The sequence below is a fragment of the Micromys minutus genome, assembly GCF_963924665.1.
Source record: "Micromys minutus genome assembly, chromosome: 32".
NCBI classification, from domain to species: Eukaryota; Metazoa; Chordata; class Mammalia; order Rodentia; family Muridae; genus Micromys; species Micromys minutus.
This window is the reverse complement of record NC_137967.1, coordinates 3,776,981-3,795,952: the sequence shown is the minus strand read 5'-3', so window position 1 is coordinate 3,795,952 and position 18,972 is coordinate 3,776,981. Positions and strand designations below refer to the sequence as shown.

Genomic DNA, 18,972 nt, shown 5'->3' with positions numbered 1-18,972 from the left:
GATTTGCTCCTGTGACTTTGTGTCCGTACAGGATCTGGAGCAAGTAAGGAATGAGTGATAATGATTGTTGATTAGATAAACCCAGGGGTGGGTGGCACGCATGGGACAGGAGGACTTCGAAGTTAGAAATATGATCTCTGGCCCGACGTTAACTTCGAATCTGTGGGAACCACAACTCCTAGACACACAGGGCTCACCTGCCAGGTGCCTGAAGACCCAGGGGAGTGAGGCTGCCAGTGTTCACGGAGCTGTTCTCATAACGTATCGGGTTAGGTAATTCGGTTTTCTGGGTAAACTGTCATTTTACCCAGAGGCCTGTCTGTCATTGTTGTGACTAAGTCACCCTGGAGTCAAGGAAGGGTCCAGGGCCTGAAAGGGGCCAAGGGGACTAAGAGGGGCTCGGGATTGATCATTGATGGTGAGTTGGGGGGGGAGCGGGGTGATGAAAAGGTACCATTTTGCAGTCCACGTAAAAGAAAAAGTTATCTCTAAAAGGATCATTGGACCTTCAGGTTTCCGGGGAAGGGTCGGTATTAAAGGATTCCTTGAGAGGTCAGCACTATTCCTGGTCAGGGAATGGCTTGTCTGCTCAAAGTATCGAATGGCTCCCGAGTTAGAAGAGGAGCTGGCCGACGCCCTTCTCACCTCGGTGTGACCCGGGGGCGCGAGCCCAGACGTCGCTGGGAGCCTCCGCCCAACTAGAGGAGCTCCCCTAGGGCGGAGCGTCGGCGGGTCCCCACCGAGAGAGCAAGAGGCAAGGAAGGGCGGGCGCCCCCAGCGCCCGGGTTGAGGGAGGCGGGGTTCGGTGCCGGTCTAGGAGGGGGGCGCAGAATCAGGGCTTTTTAGGACCCAGCGCGGCGCCTCCCTCCGGGGGCGAGTGCGGCTGCGCGCGCCGTGTGCCCGTGTCCGGAGAGCCGCGGGCTGGACGCGGACCGCGCGAACCAGCGAGCGAGCGAGCAGGCAGCGGAGCGGCAGCCCGGAGGCAGCAGCGGCGGCGGCGGTGGCGGCAGTGGCCGCTCCGCGCCTCGCCTCCCTGGCCTCGCCTGCCTCGCTGCGCCGCGCCCGGACCTGCCACCCCCGCCTACCGGGCCCGACCTCGGCAGCGCCCCTCGCCTCGGCTGCCAGCGCCACCCGCCCTCCCAGAGCAGGGAGCGGAGTGCGGGGCGCAGAGACACCGGAGCCGGTGCCCGCCGGCCCCGCCAAGCAAACCGGGTTGGGAGAACCTTCGCTCGGCCCAGCGCGGCTCCGCAGCCGTCCGGGAGCTGTCCCTTCAGCACCGCCGCGGAAACCTGAGTCCCAGCGCAGCCCAGCGGAACCCCTGACCCAGCCCGAGCGCACCAGGCGCTGCGCTCAGCGGCCGCCCCGCGGGGTGCACCCTGGTGCCCCTACCCAGGGGACCTGCCATCTCCTCCGGGAGGCGGGGAGAAGAAACGAGGAGGGAGGTCGGGCAGCTTCACCCGCCACCGAGGGGAGTAGGCAGACAAGCAAGGAGAGCCGAAGGGGACCGGTCACGCAGGGAGGAGAGCAAGCCGCATCCGTCCCCACCGCACCGGGAGCGCGCTGCGGCGACCACCGCAGAGCCGAGCGCGGATTTCTCGTAACCCCCTCTTTCCCAGCTGGGGCTGGTCTATCGGTCTGGCCCCCGAAACGGAGCAGTTGACCTTCCCCTAAAAAGCTTTGTGTCGATTTCTCCATTTTCCCGCTGAGATGGTACCGGGAGCCCGGCCCCCCCATCATCTCTCCCCTCCTCCCGGTCCTCGCCGCTGAGCGCCGCCCCACTCCCTTCCTCCCTCCCTCTTTACCTCCCTCCTCTCTTCCACTGCCTCCTCCGCAGCCAGGCCAGCTCCCTCTCACACTAGGCGCCTTAAAGACCCTAAGGAGCCCGCGCACACACCCCTGGACTCGCACCTGACTGACAGCTCCCCCTGAGGGGGCTTGGCTCGTTGGTTGAGGTGGGTGGCCAGAGCCGCGGTCCTCTGTGCCCCCCGACGGCCGGGGGGAGGGGGGAAGAGGCCCTGCGCCCCCCTCCCCGTCGCCAACTCCCCCTGGCGGCAGCTCCCATGGGTGTCGCTGGGCCGCGCCATGCCTAAGGGGGCGCCGCGATGGGCCAAGGGGACGAGAGCGAGCGCATCGTGATCAACGTGGGCGGCACGCGCCACCAGACGTACCGCTCGACGCTGCGCACGCTGCCCGGCACGCGGCTTGCCTGGCTGGCGGAGCCGGACGCCCACAGCCACTTCGACTATGACCCGCGCGCTGACGAGTTCTTCTTCGACCGCCACCCGGGCGTCTTTGCTCACATCCTGAACTATTACCGCACCGGCAAGCTGCACTGCCCGGCCGACGTGTGCGGGCCGCTCTACGAGGAGGAGCTGGCCTTTTGGGGCATCGACGAGACGGACGTGGAGCCCTGCTGCTGGATGACGTATCGCCAGCACCGCGACGCCGAGGAGGCTCTGGACAGCTTTGGTGGCGCGCCCTTGGACAACAGCGCCGACGACGCGGACGCCGACGGCCCTGGAGACTCGGGCGACGGCGAAGACGAGCTGGAGATGACCAAGAGATTGGCGCTCAGTGACTCCCCAGATGGCCGGCCTGGCGGCTTCTGGCGCCGCTGGCAGCCGCGCATCTGGGCGCTGTTCGAGGATCCCTACTCATCCCGCTACGCGCGGGTAAGTGACTGCTTATCCACCCCAAGAACCTGACCCGGAATGGCAGCCTTTGCCGCTTCCCGCGGGCAGGGTGCAGTGGGCAGTGGGCAGTGAATGCCCGGAGTGTTCTGAACTGAAGGGGGTGTGTACATGTAGGTGTGTAAGAGAAGGGACGATTTTGACGGGACAACTGGGTTTGTATACATGAGTCTGTATTGCTGGGTGTGTGTGTGTGTGTGTGTGTGTGTGTGTGTGTGTACCGTGCATGCATATTTATGTAAGTGTGCTGGTGTGTATTTGGGTGGATAAAGTCTGTAAGGACAAGTGAGCACATGTGTATGTTTGAATGTGCGTGACACCTCACACTCCTGTTGGTGCCCATCAGTGCTACTGATGAACACTCTGAAGGTGTGAACTGCCCTTTGGTTTCGGGAAGGTGGGGAGACCCCTTCCTTCTTCCCAGGTCAGGGAGCCTTTGGAGTAGAAGCAGTGCCTTAGCCTGATGGGAAGCTAGAGACAGACACTCCCTCTATCCTCAGGGACCACCTTTAAGCCATTGCAGGAGGGGTCTGGGGATGCTCATAGTTAATAGCTTGGTGGTTGGTGTGGGTCTGGGCTGGGAGGGGGAGATGAGAGACTGGTGACCTCTGGGACACTTCCCAAGGGCCAGAGAAAGCAGGAGCTTAAGGCTTTGACCTCTTACAGGCTCCTCCAAGTCCTGGGAAGACAGAGGCTGGCAGAGAAGAAAACCTTAAGGGGAATGTACCCAGAAGTGTGTGAAGTGGGTGTGTCTTCCTCAGCCACACCCCTTTAGAAACAGTAAATGTTACCAGGGAGAAAGGACATCCTGTTGCTGACCTTGGCCCTTCAGATGGCCTCCCTAGATCTTTGTAAAATGGGGAGCGTGGTGGACTGCAAGGGCCATCTGTTCCTGAGCCCAAAAGGAGACCCCAGAGAGACAGCTCCCCTGGAAGACACACTCCAGGTCTTCCTGGGCTCTGTTCTCTGGCCAGAAGAGTACCAAGGATGAGAGAGACCTATAGAGTTGGGCATTTGAAAGCCTCCCCATCGAGAAGCCACCTCTGCCTCTCCCAGGCAAAACACTCCCCTGCCCATCTACTTACTGCTCCAGACCCCTTCTCTTTTGCTGACAGGAGACTGAGCCAGAGCTGGGGTGGGGGTGAGGAATAAGGAGAAGCTGGAATCTGCAAATCAGTGGACACACACGATTTGGGAGCTAGGGGGAGGGTTCTGAGATGGCCGAGGACAAGGAAGGGCTGTGTAGGCAGACACCTGACAAACCTGATGCTAATATGAAACAGAAAGACATATGGGGTGGGGGCAGCAGTTCCGAACCTCATACCTTGAATCCTAGAAGAGGAATTGTGGGTAGGGATAGAGAACACTTGGTTTCCCATGTTGCCATTGAGGATCTTGGCTAAGGTCAGGTAGGAAGCAGAAGGCCAAGTAAAATTTGAATCAGAGCTTTCTGGGACCCTCTTCTTTCCTGAGATGGCCCCTGACTCCCTGTCACTCTTCAGAATAGCCTGGCACCCTTAGAGGAAGCTTCTCTTCTTCCCCGTCTCCTTGATGACAGAGGCCACTCCAGCAAGAGGGTTATGTAACTGGAGGCTATGCTGGGCTGTGGGGAGGGGCTGGAACATGGGACTGGGAGGATGAACCAGCACACTCTGGGAGAGAGATGCTTGGCAGGCTAGGCCTAGACCTGGGTTAGAGCAGCCTTTCCACTCACATTTGACCTTGGCCCCTGGAAGCCAGGCCAAATAGGCCCAGCCTCTTTAAGGTAGTTGCAGAAGGCTGGGCCCCTCCACCTGTCACCGTGGACTCCACTTTGATTAGTGTACCCACGTCTCAGGGCATGTGAAGGTCAGTAGGGTTTATCCATCCTCCTCAACGGCTCTTTCCACCCACTGGACATCCCTTGGCTATGGGGTAGCCTTCACTCGATGGAGACAGAGAGACCACCTAAGTGTAGCTTGAGGATCTGTCAGGAAAACCCGAGAAAAGGGGAAGCTCTCACACTGAAGAGCAGATGCAGGGGAAAAGATGGACAGTCAGAGCTGGAAGGTAGGGTGCTGGGGTGCAGGCGGGTATTCAGGGGTACCCCCTCTTTTCCTGGGAGCCTCACGGAGGGGACACAAGTACACATACCACATGAGGACACTGGGACCCACAGAAGGAGAAGAAGGGAAGGCAGAACTGGGATTAGAACCAGGCTCCTGCTTCCTGCCCGCCTGGCTGGCCTAGCTGCATTGCGCTGCCTCGCTGCAGCCCTGCGCAAAGACCAGCCTGCTGCCCACCTCCTCCCCCTTCCATCTCTGCCCGGCTGCTGTCACCTTCCTTTACTCTCCCCCTCACGGCCTGGAAAAGCCTTCTCAGATGGCTGGGCCTGGGTTTAGGATTTTTTTTTTTTTTTTCAGATTTCAGACCCGAATCTCATGTGTGATATAGTCTGTGTGTATAAAACAAAACAAAACAAAACAAAACAAAACTAGAAAGGCTTGTGTGTGTGATTCTGTGTGGGTGTTTGAGAGACTCCTCATGTGTAAAGACAAAAATATGTTAGTGGATGTGACTCTGGGAGCATGTGTGTATGGTGTGTGTGTACATGTGTGTGTGGTGTATGTGTGTATGTGTGTGTGTATGGTGTGGTGTGTATGTGTGTATGTGTGGTGTGTGTGTGTGTGTGTATGTGTGTGTGGTGTGTGTGTGTATGTGTGTGTGTATGATGTGGTGTGTATGTGTATATGTGTGGTGTGTGTGTGTGTGTGTATGTGTATAAGAGAGATCCTTGTGTCTAAGAAACTGGATGTGAGATTGTATGTGGGTTGATAAATGGTATATGTGTGTGTGTGAGAGAGAGACAGACAGATAGACAGACAGACAGACTCTGAGAGAGTGTGCATGCTGTAGACATACTGTATGTGAGACCCCAGGTCAGTGTCTCTGGGAGGTGTGAACAGGTGTAGATGTGTGTGTGTAAAGCTGTGCATGTGTGTGAACAATGTGCACAGCACCACCTGTGCACATGCAAGGCGCTCTGTGTGATAGGCTGTGTGTGACTAGGTGTTAAGAGACCATGAGGCCTCACGCATGACAATGCTTGTTTCATTTGAGAGGAATCTTGGCAGCATGCCACTGTGACAATCAGTGCTCGCATGTAAGAGTGACCTGGGGTAGCCTGGGGGTACCCGGAGGAAGATAATATTCTGTGGGTTCCACGCCTCCACCTCTTGAGACTCCCAGGATGTCTAACTGAAGGCATCTCCCTGCATGTCACACCTCAGAAGACCCATGTCCCAGCCAGAACAGTTGTGGATGTATGGGCCAGCGGTGAAGTCACATCCCCCAAGAAGCTGTCAGGATGTTGGCTGTGGGGCATAGGGACGCCTTGGTTACAAGGGGTAACTGTGCTGGCTAGAACAGCTAGTTCCCTGACCTTCCAGAGTGGGGGTTGGGGAGTGAGGAGAGCTGGGGTCTAGGATGGGGGCTGCAGCCTCAGACACACACAAGGTGGTGATGTAACTGTGGAGATGAGGAATCAGCTGCCTCCTAGAGTCACACTGGGCAGACACTAAGGGGCCAGCAGGTGCTGTCAGGGAGGGACTGAGGAAGGGCAGTATGCAAAGTCGCTGCTGGCTGGGAACCTGCCCTCACCTCCTTGAGAGTCAGCTGAGGGCAGAGGACCTAGGCCTTTGTGATTTACATGTCACTGTCACCTGGAGCATTATTCATTGTCCCATCAAGGCCAAGGATGGCCTCTCGGTTGAAGGCCAGGAAGTGTCCCCGTGTGTGTGTGTGTGTGTGTGTGTGTGTGTGTGTGTGTGTGTGTGGTGACATCCGTCTCCTCCGGTCATTTGATGAAAGCCAATGACCTCAGAGCTCTACTACCCATCTCTCCTGACTCTCTCTCCTTCTTGGCCCCTTTGCCCTGTTTCTTAGACTTTGGGTCTTGATGTAGCCCCAGCTATCATGGGAGGGAGTCTCTTTCTTCCTTGGGTCCCACTTCTGAGACAACTCCGGGAGCCCCGAACGTGGCGTGAGACAAAGACAGGACTATTAGCAGGACTTGTTAGAAAGCTCACTCTTCCCCAGGACAGGACGGACTTTGAGACACGGTAGCATATAATGAAAACCCCATGGCTGGGATTCTTTACCAGGAGTCCTTGATTTGTTTTGTTTGGGTTTTAAAATTGAGCCCTCAAGCCCCCCTGGGCTCTTTTGGTAAAGAAAACCACAGACCAAGTGTCTGGTAAGACGTCTGCAGCCCCATCACTGATGAAGCGTTGCCAGAAGAACTGACCATAGCGGTTCACAGAGAGAATGTTCAAGGTGACCATGGGTGGTCACGGCACACAGGGAACAGGAAATGCGCGCTGCTGTTGTGGCTTGTCTTATCATTTTGCTGGTATTTCTGCTCACGGCTTCCTTATTGTCTCACCTCACAACCAGCCCTGAACCTAACCTCACCCTCCCCTCTGTCATCTTGCCCGCCACTGTACCATGGTCTGTCCCCTCAGGCCCAGCTCTCCAGCACTTGGTGACTATTTTTCCAGCTCTACTCCCAGGCCCTTCCAATTCATTTTTCTTCCCCATTTGGCAAGGACATATGCCTTTTCAACTGAAAAAACAACAACAACAAAAAAAAAAAAAAAAAAAAAAAAAAACCACCAGTCAGGTCGCCAAAGCCTGCGGGACTTCCCAGGTTCATGCCGGGGCCTCTTGGGTCCAGCCTGATTCCAATGTGTGACTATCTGGCTTTAGTCAATGCTTGCTCAGTGATCATCTGGCCTGACTTGGCTGCTTCCAGTTGCTAGGTCTTGTCCAGTTCTCTCTGGAGGCTCTTTCTGCCCAGCTCTCTGCCCCTCCTTTTTTTCTTTCACATCAACCCAGAGAACAGTTCTGTGGCAGTATCCTTCCTGGCCCCGACAGATGCACCAAGGTTCAGACCCAGAACCCCCCTCTTCAGAGCAACAGGCTGGTCAGTGACCGCGCTGTTCGTTACAAGCTTTGCTCAATTTAGTTTTACCTCCGCCAGGTTCCAAGCTTCCCCTGCATTCAGTGTATGAACTTTCGTGATGGGGGAGATTGAGGCCCAGAGGGGACAGATTTCTCAAGGTCACAGGCAAGTAGGCTGTCTGTTCTCTCCTAAAGGCAAGCTCAGCTGATCCTTGAAGCCCCACCTTGGGGAAAGGTTTGAAGTCTGGCGCCCCAGGGGCAACTTCAGTGTCTGGAGGTTTGGCATTGGCTTGCAGAACTTTGAAGGTTGTTGGCCAAAGCCTCTCAGGGAAGACAGACCTCTGGGGTGGGGGAGGGCACTGGTAGGGGCTCATTCCAGGGCCCATTGCCTGAGCCAGAGACCTCAGGCCTCCCACGACAGCTGAATTTAGTGCCTCTGGCTATTCTGAGCAGTCTCATGACCAGCATATTCCACTCTGGACCAAAAGGTCAGGGCCTTAAGCCACACCCTGCTGTCACTCCTGGGTCAGCCTGGCCACCACCCAGTCCCAACTGGATCTGTTGAAGGTAGCTCCGAGGCAATAGAGAACCCCAGAGCCTCCAGGGCAGGTGGCTCCCGCCTTTGTTCAGGACTTTCCATGAGCATAGGATACGGCACTGACACGTTCTCTGGACACCCCCAGTCACTACAATTAAAACGAAAGTTCTTCAAGGCATGGGTAAAGCACAAGTCGGTAGGAAAGCCGACCTTTTTGAGGACCGTGGCAATAGGTATAGGGACCCATACAATGGGACCTTGAAGTAGGGGTTAGATAGACGTTGGGCTCCTCTGTGAAGAAAGCATCAGAGCAGGGTGAGGGTGTGGGTATCGGGGTCGGGGAATGGAAAATTACCATCGGGAAACGTAAGCCTACATCGGCAGGAGCAAGATACACACGGAAGCCAGGCTGGTGTGACCAGACACCACCAGGCATGGGGTCCAGACGAAACCCATCCATTGTGCTGCAAATGCACAGGTGGGCTGGCACAAGGGGCTTAGGGAAGAATGGTCGCCACGTTGCTCATCCAGGTAGACGGCGCGCAGGCTCCGTGTAGCAGAAGACACCGCACGCGTCAGTGGGGCCCAAACTCACGGCCCAGACTTTCTGCTGCTCTTGGCTTCCAGATTTAAAGAAACCTCGGAGTACTTACTACCGAAACCCCGATCCTCGCTGCATAGAGACTAAGCAGTTTATTTGTCCTTTCAGAGCCTCCGTACATCACACGCTGCCTTGGTTCTCACCTGGTTCTCACGATGCTCCCTAGGACCACAGTGTTCTTTCCACAGCCAGGCCTGTAACACCCAGAGAGGCGAAGTCACATGTGTGAGAGCCTCCTCAGTCAGAAGCAGGGCAGCAAGCATTCAGAGCCTGCCTCCTGTCTGTGTTCCAGAGATGTTAGGGTCTGCTGCCTGCCATGCTCCAGGCCTAGACTTCCATCTGGTTCCCAGCCACCTGTCCAGCAAGCCCTGACCTGATCGTAGCAGGAGGGCCATGTCCCCGTTGGGTTAATGGAGCTTTTAAACCAGAAACTGTCTCCATGGTGCCCAGTCAGTTCCCATACCCATACACTAGCTGGATCCTACAGGAGACGGCAGAGGAACCGGGGAAGATGGAAATGTACCTTGTATGGGGTACAGGGTGGAAAGAACCCTGGCTGCTCCTTAGCTCTGAGTTTGAGGCCCACCGTGTCTCCCGCTATCCCCGTTGGTCTGGTTCCCTCAGACCTCCTGGTCTCCAGGTTTTGTCTTCACCCCTGGGCTTCTCTACTCCCCATACTTGCTGTGCTCTCTGCTTCCTTCTGAGCAAGCAATCTGCCCTCTTCAGCTCCCAACTCTCAGCCTAGCTGGCTGCCTGTGCCAAGCCTCCTCCTTTTGGACTGAGGGCTCTGGGTACCACGGCGCCTGGCTTGTACAATTTAGACAAGACATGGTAAGCTTTGAAGGCCTGGAGTTAGACAGACCATCAGGAATGGACAGATGATACCTCAAACTCTGGGCTGTAGGCATCGGACAACTAGAGCAGAACTCGATTCATGGCTTCCCTCTATAGCTACTGAGACGCTCTAGGCAAGACCCAAGTCCTTGGGGCTACAGTTTCTCTCTACCCGTCATTCAGGAAGGCTGACCTCAGTGAGCCTCCTAGTCATTCTGGGAATTTAAGACTCCTGGACTTCAGCTTCTCAAAGGAGCTGTAGGGCAAGTGAGTCCTTCTTTTTTTTTCCCGTCCACACCCCAGCCCAGCTGCTCTCCACGACGTCAGTGAGTTCTCTGGACACGAGCCATGGCATGAAGTGGCAGGGGGCCCAGGGGAAGGTCTTTTGAGCCTCTCTTCACTTGGCTTTATTCCACATTCAACCCATACTCATTCATTCATTCAAAGTTGAGCAGGCACTGCTGAGCTGGAGAGATCACCAGCCCAGGGGCACCACGTGGGGTACCGCTACTTTGGGGTGTGCTGTTCCAGTTCACTGGGAACCAGCTGAAACCCCCCCCCTTGCCTGGGCCTTTTTTGACTGTCAACCCTCAGGGAGCAGCAAGAAGCCTTTTTGGGGGTGGGGACCTGTGATATCAGACAGACTAGAGTGGGCAAAGGACCATAGAGGAACTCTGTGTGGGACAAGGATCTTAAAGATGGCTGTCATGGAGGCTTAGAGATAGACGCATCAGGACCGTCCTGCCCAGGCTGACCCTTGAGAACTGTTCAGTGCCCTTCAAGAAGTTCAGATTATTGGACTGTATCCTAAAATGGTTCCATTCCCAGAACTATCTATTTCTGGGTGACGAAAATTGTTAGCCAGGAAGAGTTCCTGTCACGGAGATTACCTGGGTGGCTGCTGTTCCAAGCATGACCCCTTGTCCCAAAGCAACAGGAGCTGACAGGAGTTGGGTTGGGGCTTGCTAGCAATGAGGACTCAGGCCCCAGCCCAAACGGCCTAGCCAGAACCCACACTCTAGTAGGCTCCCCGGGTGACTGGAGGGCGTTGGAGGCTGAGGTGCTGAGGAAAGCAAAGCTTCAGAGCCTCGGAGGGGAAGTGGCAGGATTCACACACCACTGGATACAGTTGGCTGCTCCGTGACTCTGACATTCCGTGTAGCCTGGGGGTGAGACCCCCTCCTCCGCCATTCCATCATTACTTGGGTATCATACTTTAGGCTGGGCTGTCCTCGGGGAACTCTTTCTCACACGCCAGCTTCAAACACATCCGGAGTCCGTCCACACTCCATCACCCCGATCTCTCTAGCTAAAGGTGCCATTTCTTTGGTAGATTATTGCTGTAGCTGTCTGTCCTTACCTCACCTCTGGTCCTTCTCTACGGGGTAACCTAGGCTACCGTGACCCCCATCTGTCCTTCATTCTGTCTCGCTCTGGATTTGGTCTCCCTCAGAGGAGAAGCCTAACACTTTCCAAGGACCTTACACTCTGTGTGAGGATGCTCCGGCAGCCCAGCCTTCTTTCTTACGCCCTCCCACCGGCTTCCATTCACACACCTAGTCACCTCTTCCTTCCTTCATCTCCCTCCCCTCCTGCTGTCCTCCATTTTGGCATCCCAGGTGTCTGTTGGGCGTTTGACGTTCTGGGTGTTTTCCCCGCTCACCTTGCTTGTTTGTTCTCCTAGAGTGTGAGTTCCATGAAGTCAGTAATTTTCCCCCCTCTCAACCCACCGTGACATAAAACTTAGAGCAGGACCTGGAACAAGACGGGTGCTGAGTCAGTATTTACTGAAGGTCGAGTGATTTGTGTGGGGGCAGGGGCATGCCTGTAATCCCCCTGTGGGAGGCAGAGGCAGGAGGAGCTCCAGTGTGAGCCTCCATAGCAAGGCTTCGTCTGAAACAAGCAAAATTACTGAATGAAGGAAACGATTGTGGGACTCGAGTTCAAGGTCAGGCAGGTCCAGAGTTCAAGGTCAGACGGGTTGTGTGCCTTTGAGACCACCCTTGCTGAGCCACTTCCTTCTCTGCCTGCCTGAGACTCACTTCCTCTCCCTTACTGGAGCCATGATGAACAGGTCAAGGTGGGGTGACAGACTGTGGTGATGTCTAGCTCAGGGTATGGTTACCTGCAGGCACTCCGGGCCTACAGATGGAAGGGTCACATCTGTGGCCTGCTCCACACGCCTGTCCCCCACTCCCAACCAGAACCCAGAGATGAACACACACAAGCTCCCGAGTCCTGCATGGTACAGCCTAGGTGGACTTCTGGAACTCTCTCTTCAGGGTCAACCAGGTCTTCTACCTTTCTTTCCCTCCACGACCTCCCCAGCCCCTTTGGTCCCCCTTCCTCCATCAGCCATGTTTGTGGGGAATTCTAGGTACTAGTCACTGGATTTCAAAACAGACTCCCTCTGAGGCCTAGAAAGGATTTCATCCTTAATTCCTCTACTTGGGGCCTCACTTATGCATTCGGTAAAAGAAAATATGGAACAGCTCTCTCTCTCTCTCTCTCTCTCTCTCTCTCTCTCTCTCTCTCTCCCCCTCGTTTGAGCCTTGCAGTGTAACTCAAAGTCCAATCTCTCCTGGGGGCAGGCCTCTTGAATGGGGAGACCTGAGTTCAAATTTCAGTCCCACTACTCACCAGCTGTGTGACCTTGGACAAGTTCCCTAACCTGTCTGTGTCTCAAGAGAATGCTATTAATAGCTCCTGACTCATAGGGAAGTCGGAAGGATTAAATGTGTTAAACACTCGGCCCAGAACCCAGAACATAATCAGTGTTTAATTACTGTGGCTCTCATAATCTTCTCACCAGCTCGTGGCCCTAGAAGACCCAAACCTTTGCCTGGGTTCCGCCCACTTTCTTCTTTGAATCCCAAATCCCCGTAAAAACAAATATCTCTTTGAGGGATCACTTAACCTACCCTGGCCCCTAGGACCCCATTTTCCAGTCTTGGTCTCCCAGGATCTGGTTTTCATGACATCATTCTGGGAGACAAGCCTGGATTCTCCCATGGGATCACGGTGTCTTGCAGGCAGGTCATATTCCCCTTGAACCTCAGTCTCCCTGTCTGTTGCAATGGGCTGCTTATCCCTCCCCTTCCTCCCTCCCTAGAGGGAGATGAGAAAATTCCACTTGCTGGATGAGAGGGAGGGAGGGCAGGCAGGCGGCTGACATCAGGTTCTGGCCAGGAGCCAAATTCCATGATCTTAGCCACTGACAGGTGTGTGGATGTGGTAGGCCTGGCAACAGAGGAGGCCACGCCCCTTAGCTGCAAGCACTGTGGCTTCCCCAGCAGGGACTGATCAGACTCAGGGAGGGACGGTGGCAGGGGTCTCTTGGACCTCAGAGCTGCAGGATCCTGGGACCAGGGATAAACAGTGCCTACTCTCAGGCTGGGCTACCCCGCCACGCTGACGCCAGGATGAGTGGGGACCAGCTAATATTAGCAGGGGGCAGCCCCAGACAGCTGAGCTCAGGGGGCCTCGGGAGCCAGCCTTACTGTGCCCAGGCTGAGGCCACTGCAGGCAGCCTCATGGCAGACAAGGGAAACTGTCCCAGCCTCTGCAGGGCCTCAAATGACCCTTCCACTTCCCACCCGATGGCTGCCTGTCCTGTTTCTACCTTGCCCATGGCCCACATCCTACCCCCCTTCCCTCCATCACTACACAGGAAGGGGCTCCTGTATCTCACCTTCACATAGAGAGCCTTCCAGGGGCACAGTTAGCACCCCGTATTTATTCATTTATTCACCCGGCAGATATTGAGAAGCACCTACAGTGTGCCGGGCCCCACAGTCTGTGTTAGGGATCATGTTCGGAATCGGGCCAGAAGCAAAAGTGTCAGACACTGGCGTCCTTGGGACCTTATATCCAGTGTGAGAAATTGAGCGCAAACAGTGAATGAGAACCATGTCCCAGGGGAACCGGTGCCGCAGAGATGGCGATTTTAGCAGAGGTGGCATTGAAGAAAATGTGGGGAGAGAGCCGCAGGACTTGGTCAACAGAGCGAGTTAGATGTAAACTCTTGTGAACGGCAGGTGTGTGCAGGGGCTCTGGGTACGGCCAGGCACATTAGGGCCAGGGGACAGTGGCAGATCAGGAAGTGTTGTGCTCCCCACAGACTTCCTATAGGGTGGCAGGGGTGAGGGTCCTACCTTAGCGTCCTCCCAAGCCTGCCAGCCCAAGAGCTTCTTCCTCTGACCCGGCCCTCCCCACCTCCATGGCCTCAGCAACCCACACAGGTTGGCTCTTCACTGAAAGGAATTCCTACTTGGCAAGAGGGTGACTTCTGTCTTCTCCCTGAAGACCAGCTATGCCTAGCTGCCATTAGACCAAGATACTGGACTGGCTCCAGAGCCAAGTGTGAAACCAGAGGGGAGGGAGGGGTCCTGGAAGACGTGTCATGAAGGTAGCTAAAAGGAAGGTCGCAGCAGCCATTCTGCCTGGGTCCATCCTGGGTCTGAAGATTAGAAGCTGGGAGACCCACCGGTGGGAGGAGAAAGAAAGATGCCAACAAGCTCTTTAGAGCTCCATCGGCCAGGATGGGTGCAAATTAGACCCTTGTCAGGACTTCTTCTGGAAGGTATTTTGTGAAGGTGCGCTGAAGTCACTGGCCTCAGCCATTCTTAGAGCACACGCCAATGTCTACAAATTATTATTATTACTGGAGTGACTTTCATGGGACCCTGGGCCTGCTGCATGGGGTGGCTCCCCAAGGACATTTCCTGTCCTCTTAGATGGTAGAGGAGCCCCCTCTGGAGTCTCGTTGCCAGGTCAGGGTTGGAAACTTTTCAGGCCACAGCTGCACGCCAGGACCAATGTCTCACTCATGAAAGACGAATTAGTATGTTCCACCTCGGGGACTCTCTGAGCCGCAGCGAGGAACATGGCTGCCCGCTGGGCCATGGCGAGCCAGCTGGAACCCTGGAGTGAGGGCCGCAGCTGGGCTCCTGTCATCTGCTGAAGGTGAGCCCCGCGCAGGGTGCTGCCTCACAGAGTCATAGACACCCCTGACTACTTGGCTCCTAAGAATCCTACACATTTGGTGCCCAGCCAGTGCCTTTCTGGGCCTTCGTTTCCTTAGCTGTAAGGCACACGTAGTGGGTTTGGAGAACCCAGTGTAATCAGCAGCAGAAAGAGGGTTTTAGGGAGAGAATGTGGTTCCTAGTAAGGCCATGTCGGCGGGAGGGAGAAGACCACCATGTCAAGGGCAAAGAAGTGATGTCGGGGGGACTGGGGGGAGACAGGACAAGAGGAAAGGCCTTTGGCCATGACCAGGACTAGACTGTGGTGTTCCCTCTGTCGTGGTGTGGGACTGAGCAGATGACAGCTGACTGAATAGGGTTTGTGTCCTATGGTGGGGTGACAGTCTGAGAAGCAGAGCCCCGAGCCTGGCTCTTGGAAGCTGGGATAGCACCTACTAAGGGCAGGATCTGGCAGCACCCACTAGGCCTTGCGCTTAGATTCTTCAGTATACAGTGAGGCCCTGACCAAGCCAAGAGACGCAGGAAGGTACAAGCCGGGTGACCTCAAAGCCTCAGGGCCGCGAACCACCGTCGCCAATGATATATTTAGTGGCACAAAGATCAGAAATGCCAGGCCCTGGCTTCCCTTCTGGGCAGCAGGAGTTGTGTCTCCTGAGGCCTGGCTGTCACCAGACAGAAGTGCTTGTTTTCCTCTCTCGGTCTGAGGATTTGAGTGCAAACCTGGGAGTTAGGAAGCATGGTGGCTTCCTGTGCCCTCAGCCCTCTCTGGAACCTGGGAGGCTTCCCTTGACTTTTCCCTCACAGGCTTCTCCTCTACCTCCTCTTGCTCCCAGACTCTCTGCCTGTCCTTGCTTGCTGTTTCCTGTGATGAGGGGGTTTCTGCTTCATTTGTGAAATGGGTGGAGCCTTGGTGGCAAGTTTTGGTTTACTCTCCCTTGTGGGACAGTTCCCAAGCGTCACTCCTGGAACAACCTGGGATGTCCTCAGTGCTCCCAGAGAGTGTTTCCTTTTCCAGCCTTCTAAATACTCAGCCAGGGCACATGTTTCTTGGACTCAGCAGAAACCCACAAAGGTACAAAGTACACCTACGACCATGAAGTGCCTGGACAGCCCAGGAAATCAATTGATCTCTGTTCACACGGTGTGTTTCCAAATAGTCTCTCGAGGTAGTTGGGTTTGACCTTATGCCCATTTTATTGATGAAACGGGGGTGGGAGACGTCCAGAGAGATCAACTTGTTTGTCTAAGGTCACCTAGTTGGTAATCAGTAGAAGATGCGACTCGGGTCTTATTTTGAAAGTTATGACAATCTGTGGCTGGGCCAGTCTGGGCTCTTTCTTGCTTCGGGGTGGAGCAAGGGTCAGAGGAGCAGAGGAGTGACAGGTGAAGGGACCAATGAATGGTGAGATGGACATGGGGGAGGCGGGGCATACAAAGGGGTGCACAGCTGGGCGGGCACTAGGTGGATGGATAAATGGGTGGGTTAGAGGGAAGATGTATGTATGTCTGGGTGGGTAGACGAACAGAGAAATAGGTGTTTGGGGGTATGAAGGAATGAAGGGATGGATGGTTGGGCGGCTGAGTAGATGGGAGGCGGTTGCATGTATGTGGGGGAGGGGTGGTGTGTGTCCGTGGCCATGGGTACTCAGTCTTCTGCGCATGCCCAGAGGTCAGAGGAAGACTTTGGGCTTCCTGCTGTCTGAATGGATATGTTTCTGTTTCTGGCCTCCGAGGCTAATGAGGAAGTGCTGCCTCCCATTACAGGAACACATCCTAGAGAATGGGGCTCAAAAGCCGAGGACCCCAAGGTGGGGGTGTTGAGGCACACAGATGCAGGCAGCAAGACTGCCTGAGGCAGAGGTGGGCTCTTGGGTGGGCCAAGAGGGCTAAGAGCTAAGGTTGGAGGCTGGTCTGAAAGGCCTGGTCCACCCTCAGAAGCAAGAGGTCTTCATAGGGAAAGGAAGACTGAATCAACTGGGGACGGTGTGAGGGCCAGACTGATGTGGCGGGACACACCCGAGATTGCTCAGGCCCGCCTCCCCACAGCCACTGGAAGGTAAATCAAGAATGTTGTCTGGCCACAGTGAACACGCCATGATTTCATTCTTTGGGGGTGGGGTCGATGCTATTTCTCCTTTCTCCTGGTCACCAGCCCGGGTGGCAGTGAAGGCCATTTTCTCCAACATCCCCAGACTCTAGCAGTGACCCGGGACTTTATTCCGGTTCCCTGGCGAGGGCAACCGTGGTCCCGGATGGCCACTCCGTGGGCTGCTCAGGACCTGCATGGAGGTTTTGCTGCTGCAGTCTGGAGCCCGCCCTTCCTGCTGGAGCGAAGGCTGTTCGTTTGCACAAAGCACAGTAGTGTGAGCTCCAGCCCTCACCACCACCACCCTTCAGCTCTGCTCTAGCATCTCCCAGAACTGTGCCGCACCCCCCGCACCCCGCACACATACACACACTGGGCCCAGCGGTCTCCCTGGGAAACCAGGCACCACTGAGCGCCTGGTGTGCAGCTAACTGCTCATTACAGTCACGGCTGCGGCTAAGTATAGCTCCTGCACACACAAGACCAAGACAACACGGGAAAGCCTTTCCATAAAAATGCCCCACATGCAGACACCCAGACACACACACACACACACAGAGTGCTGGCCACATGAACACACGCTTGCACCAACACAGTGTTACCCCATCAACTCATTCAATCAGTAAAATGTCTGTTGGGTGATGCGAGTGTGGTCAAAAGCAGAAAACAAAACAAAACAGAAATGAGTTTCCAGTCCTGACGGCGTCATCACTACTGGGTTCTGTGATCCTGGGTGACTTACTTTAGTGTCTTTGAGCCCCATTTTCCCTTGTAAATGTGAGAAGGTAGGTAACCATGGCTGCCAGGGAAATGCTTCCTTCTTGTCGTGCAAGGAAGAGGACCTGAGTTTGAACCCCTACCACCAGCATAAAAGTGGGGTGTGGCCACACAAGCAGCTTGGACCCCGCTCTGGGGAAGGTGGAGCAGGAACGATTTCCGGTGCTTCTGGATGCCAGTGTACTTCCAGCTCCGTGAGAGACCCTATCCCCAGGGAACAACCTCTTCTGCGACCCCCCTGGTACATGTAGACATGCATATTCACGTGCGACACAGGCCCGGGGGTGGGGGACGACAAACCTAGAGTCAGCATAGGGCTGAATGAGATGCAACACAAGATGTGTAAGGTGGGTGTGGCTCAGAAAGTGTCACCCACTGGTGCTTACCTACTATGTGTCTGACTGTGTGTTGGAAGCATTATCTGAAGATGTCCAGTGCACAGCAGGTACTCCGTCAATAGACTACTTTAATGACCGAACATTTGAATGCTACAGTAAGGCGGGGGCAGATGTCCTCTGAGCCTTCTCCTCCCACGAGGTATCCACCCACATTTGTCCGTCCCAGCCTGTCCGAGTGGGTGGCACTTGTTCAAACAGCAGCCCCTGAGCTTCAGGCAGCTGGATGCTGGACCCCAAACCCAGAGCCAACTCTGGCCAACTCCTGGTCCTAGCTTAGGTAGACGCAGGAGTCCCACACAGAGCCTGGTGCAGACACAGGGTAATCTGGGGCCTCTGGCTTGGCACAGGGCATGTTTGCATTTGCTGAGGAAGGAACTTGGGTCCAGTCTGGGTACAAAACAAGCTTCAGGATTTGGAGACGACGCTGTCACTGTTCCCAACCTTTGAATAAACCGACTGTTAAAGCACTCAGGCCATCTCCTCCTCCCTTCACACCTCCTCAAAAGGAAAGTGACATTTCCTCGCGCTTTTTAAAGCCCAGACTGGCTGGGCCAGGCCCGGGTGTGGGGTGGGGAGGGAGTGGGTGGTGCTGGGAGTCACACAGCCCATGTCTCTCCTCACCTTGAGTGATCTCAGGATGCTGGGAATAGACATGGTCTCATCACCTCCCTGTGCGACCCAGATTCCGGAGTCGATGCCCAGATTGCAAAGTCCCCGGTCCTGCGCCCGTGCCCAGGCTTTGCGTTCCCTCCTCTGTTACCGCTCTGTCCCATCGATGGGTCAGATGCCATTGCACAACAGCATAAACACCTTCAACTGACTGGCATCCTCCCTGGAAAGGTAACCGTGGTCACATATGTCCATGGGGGACATATGCCATGCTCATGTCGGATTGACACTGAGGTCTTCGATGTAGCAGCTGCCCCCGTTGTCAAGGAGAGGAGAAGGGTTGTGCCACTGTCACCTGTCACCGTATGAATGTGTGCTGTGTGTGAGCACCCCAGTTGCCAGTACAGACTTGGGTCTGCTCTTAACCCCTGAACCTACAATATGTGGGGGCTGAGCGTGCCTGCGAACCCGAGACTGTGTGCGCGGCATATGTTGGGAGGAGCAATGGCTCAC

At 55.4% G+C, this 18,972-nt stretch overlaps 1 protein-coding gene across 1 annotated transcript in view; it reads left to right on the top strand.

Moving 5' to 3' along the window:
* Nucleotides 1–2,095: 2,095 nt before the first annotated feature.
* Nucleotides 2,096–18,972, top strand: part of KCNC1 (potassium voltage-gated channel subfamily C member 1) — a 40,488-nt gene continuing 23,611 nt past the window's right edge. Inside the window, exon 1 of the mRNA XM_080909091.1 lies at nt 2,096–2,672. Within this exon, the coding sequence (XP_080765217.1) occupies nt 2,103–2,672 (570 nt within the window). The 5' untranslated portion in view covers nt 2,096–2,102. The remainder of the gene's footprint in view (nt 2,673–18,972) is intronic.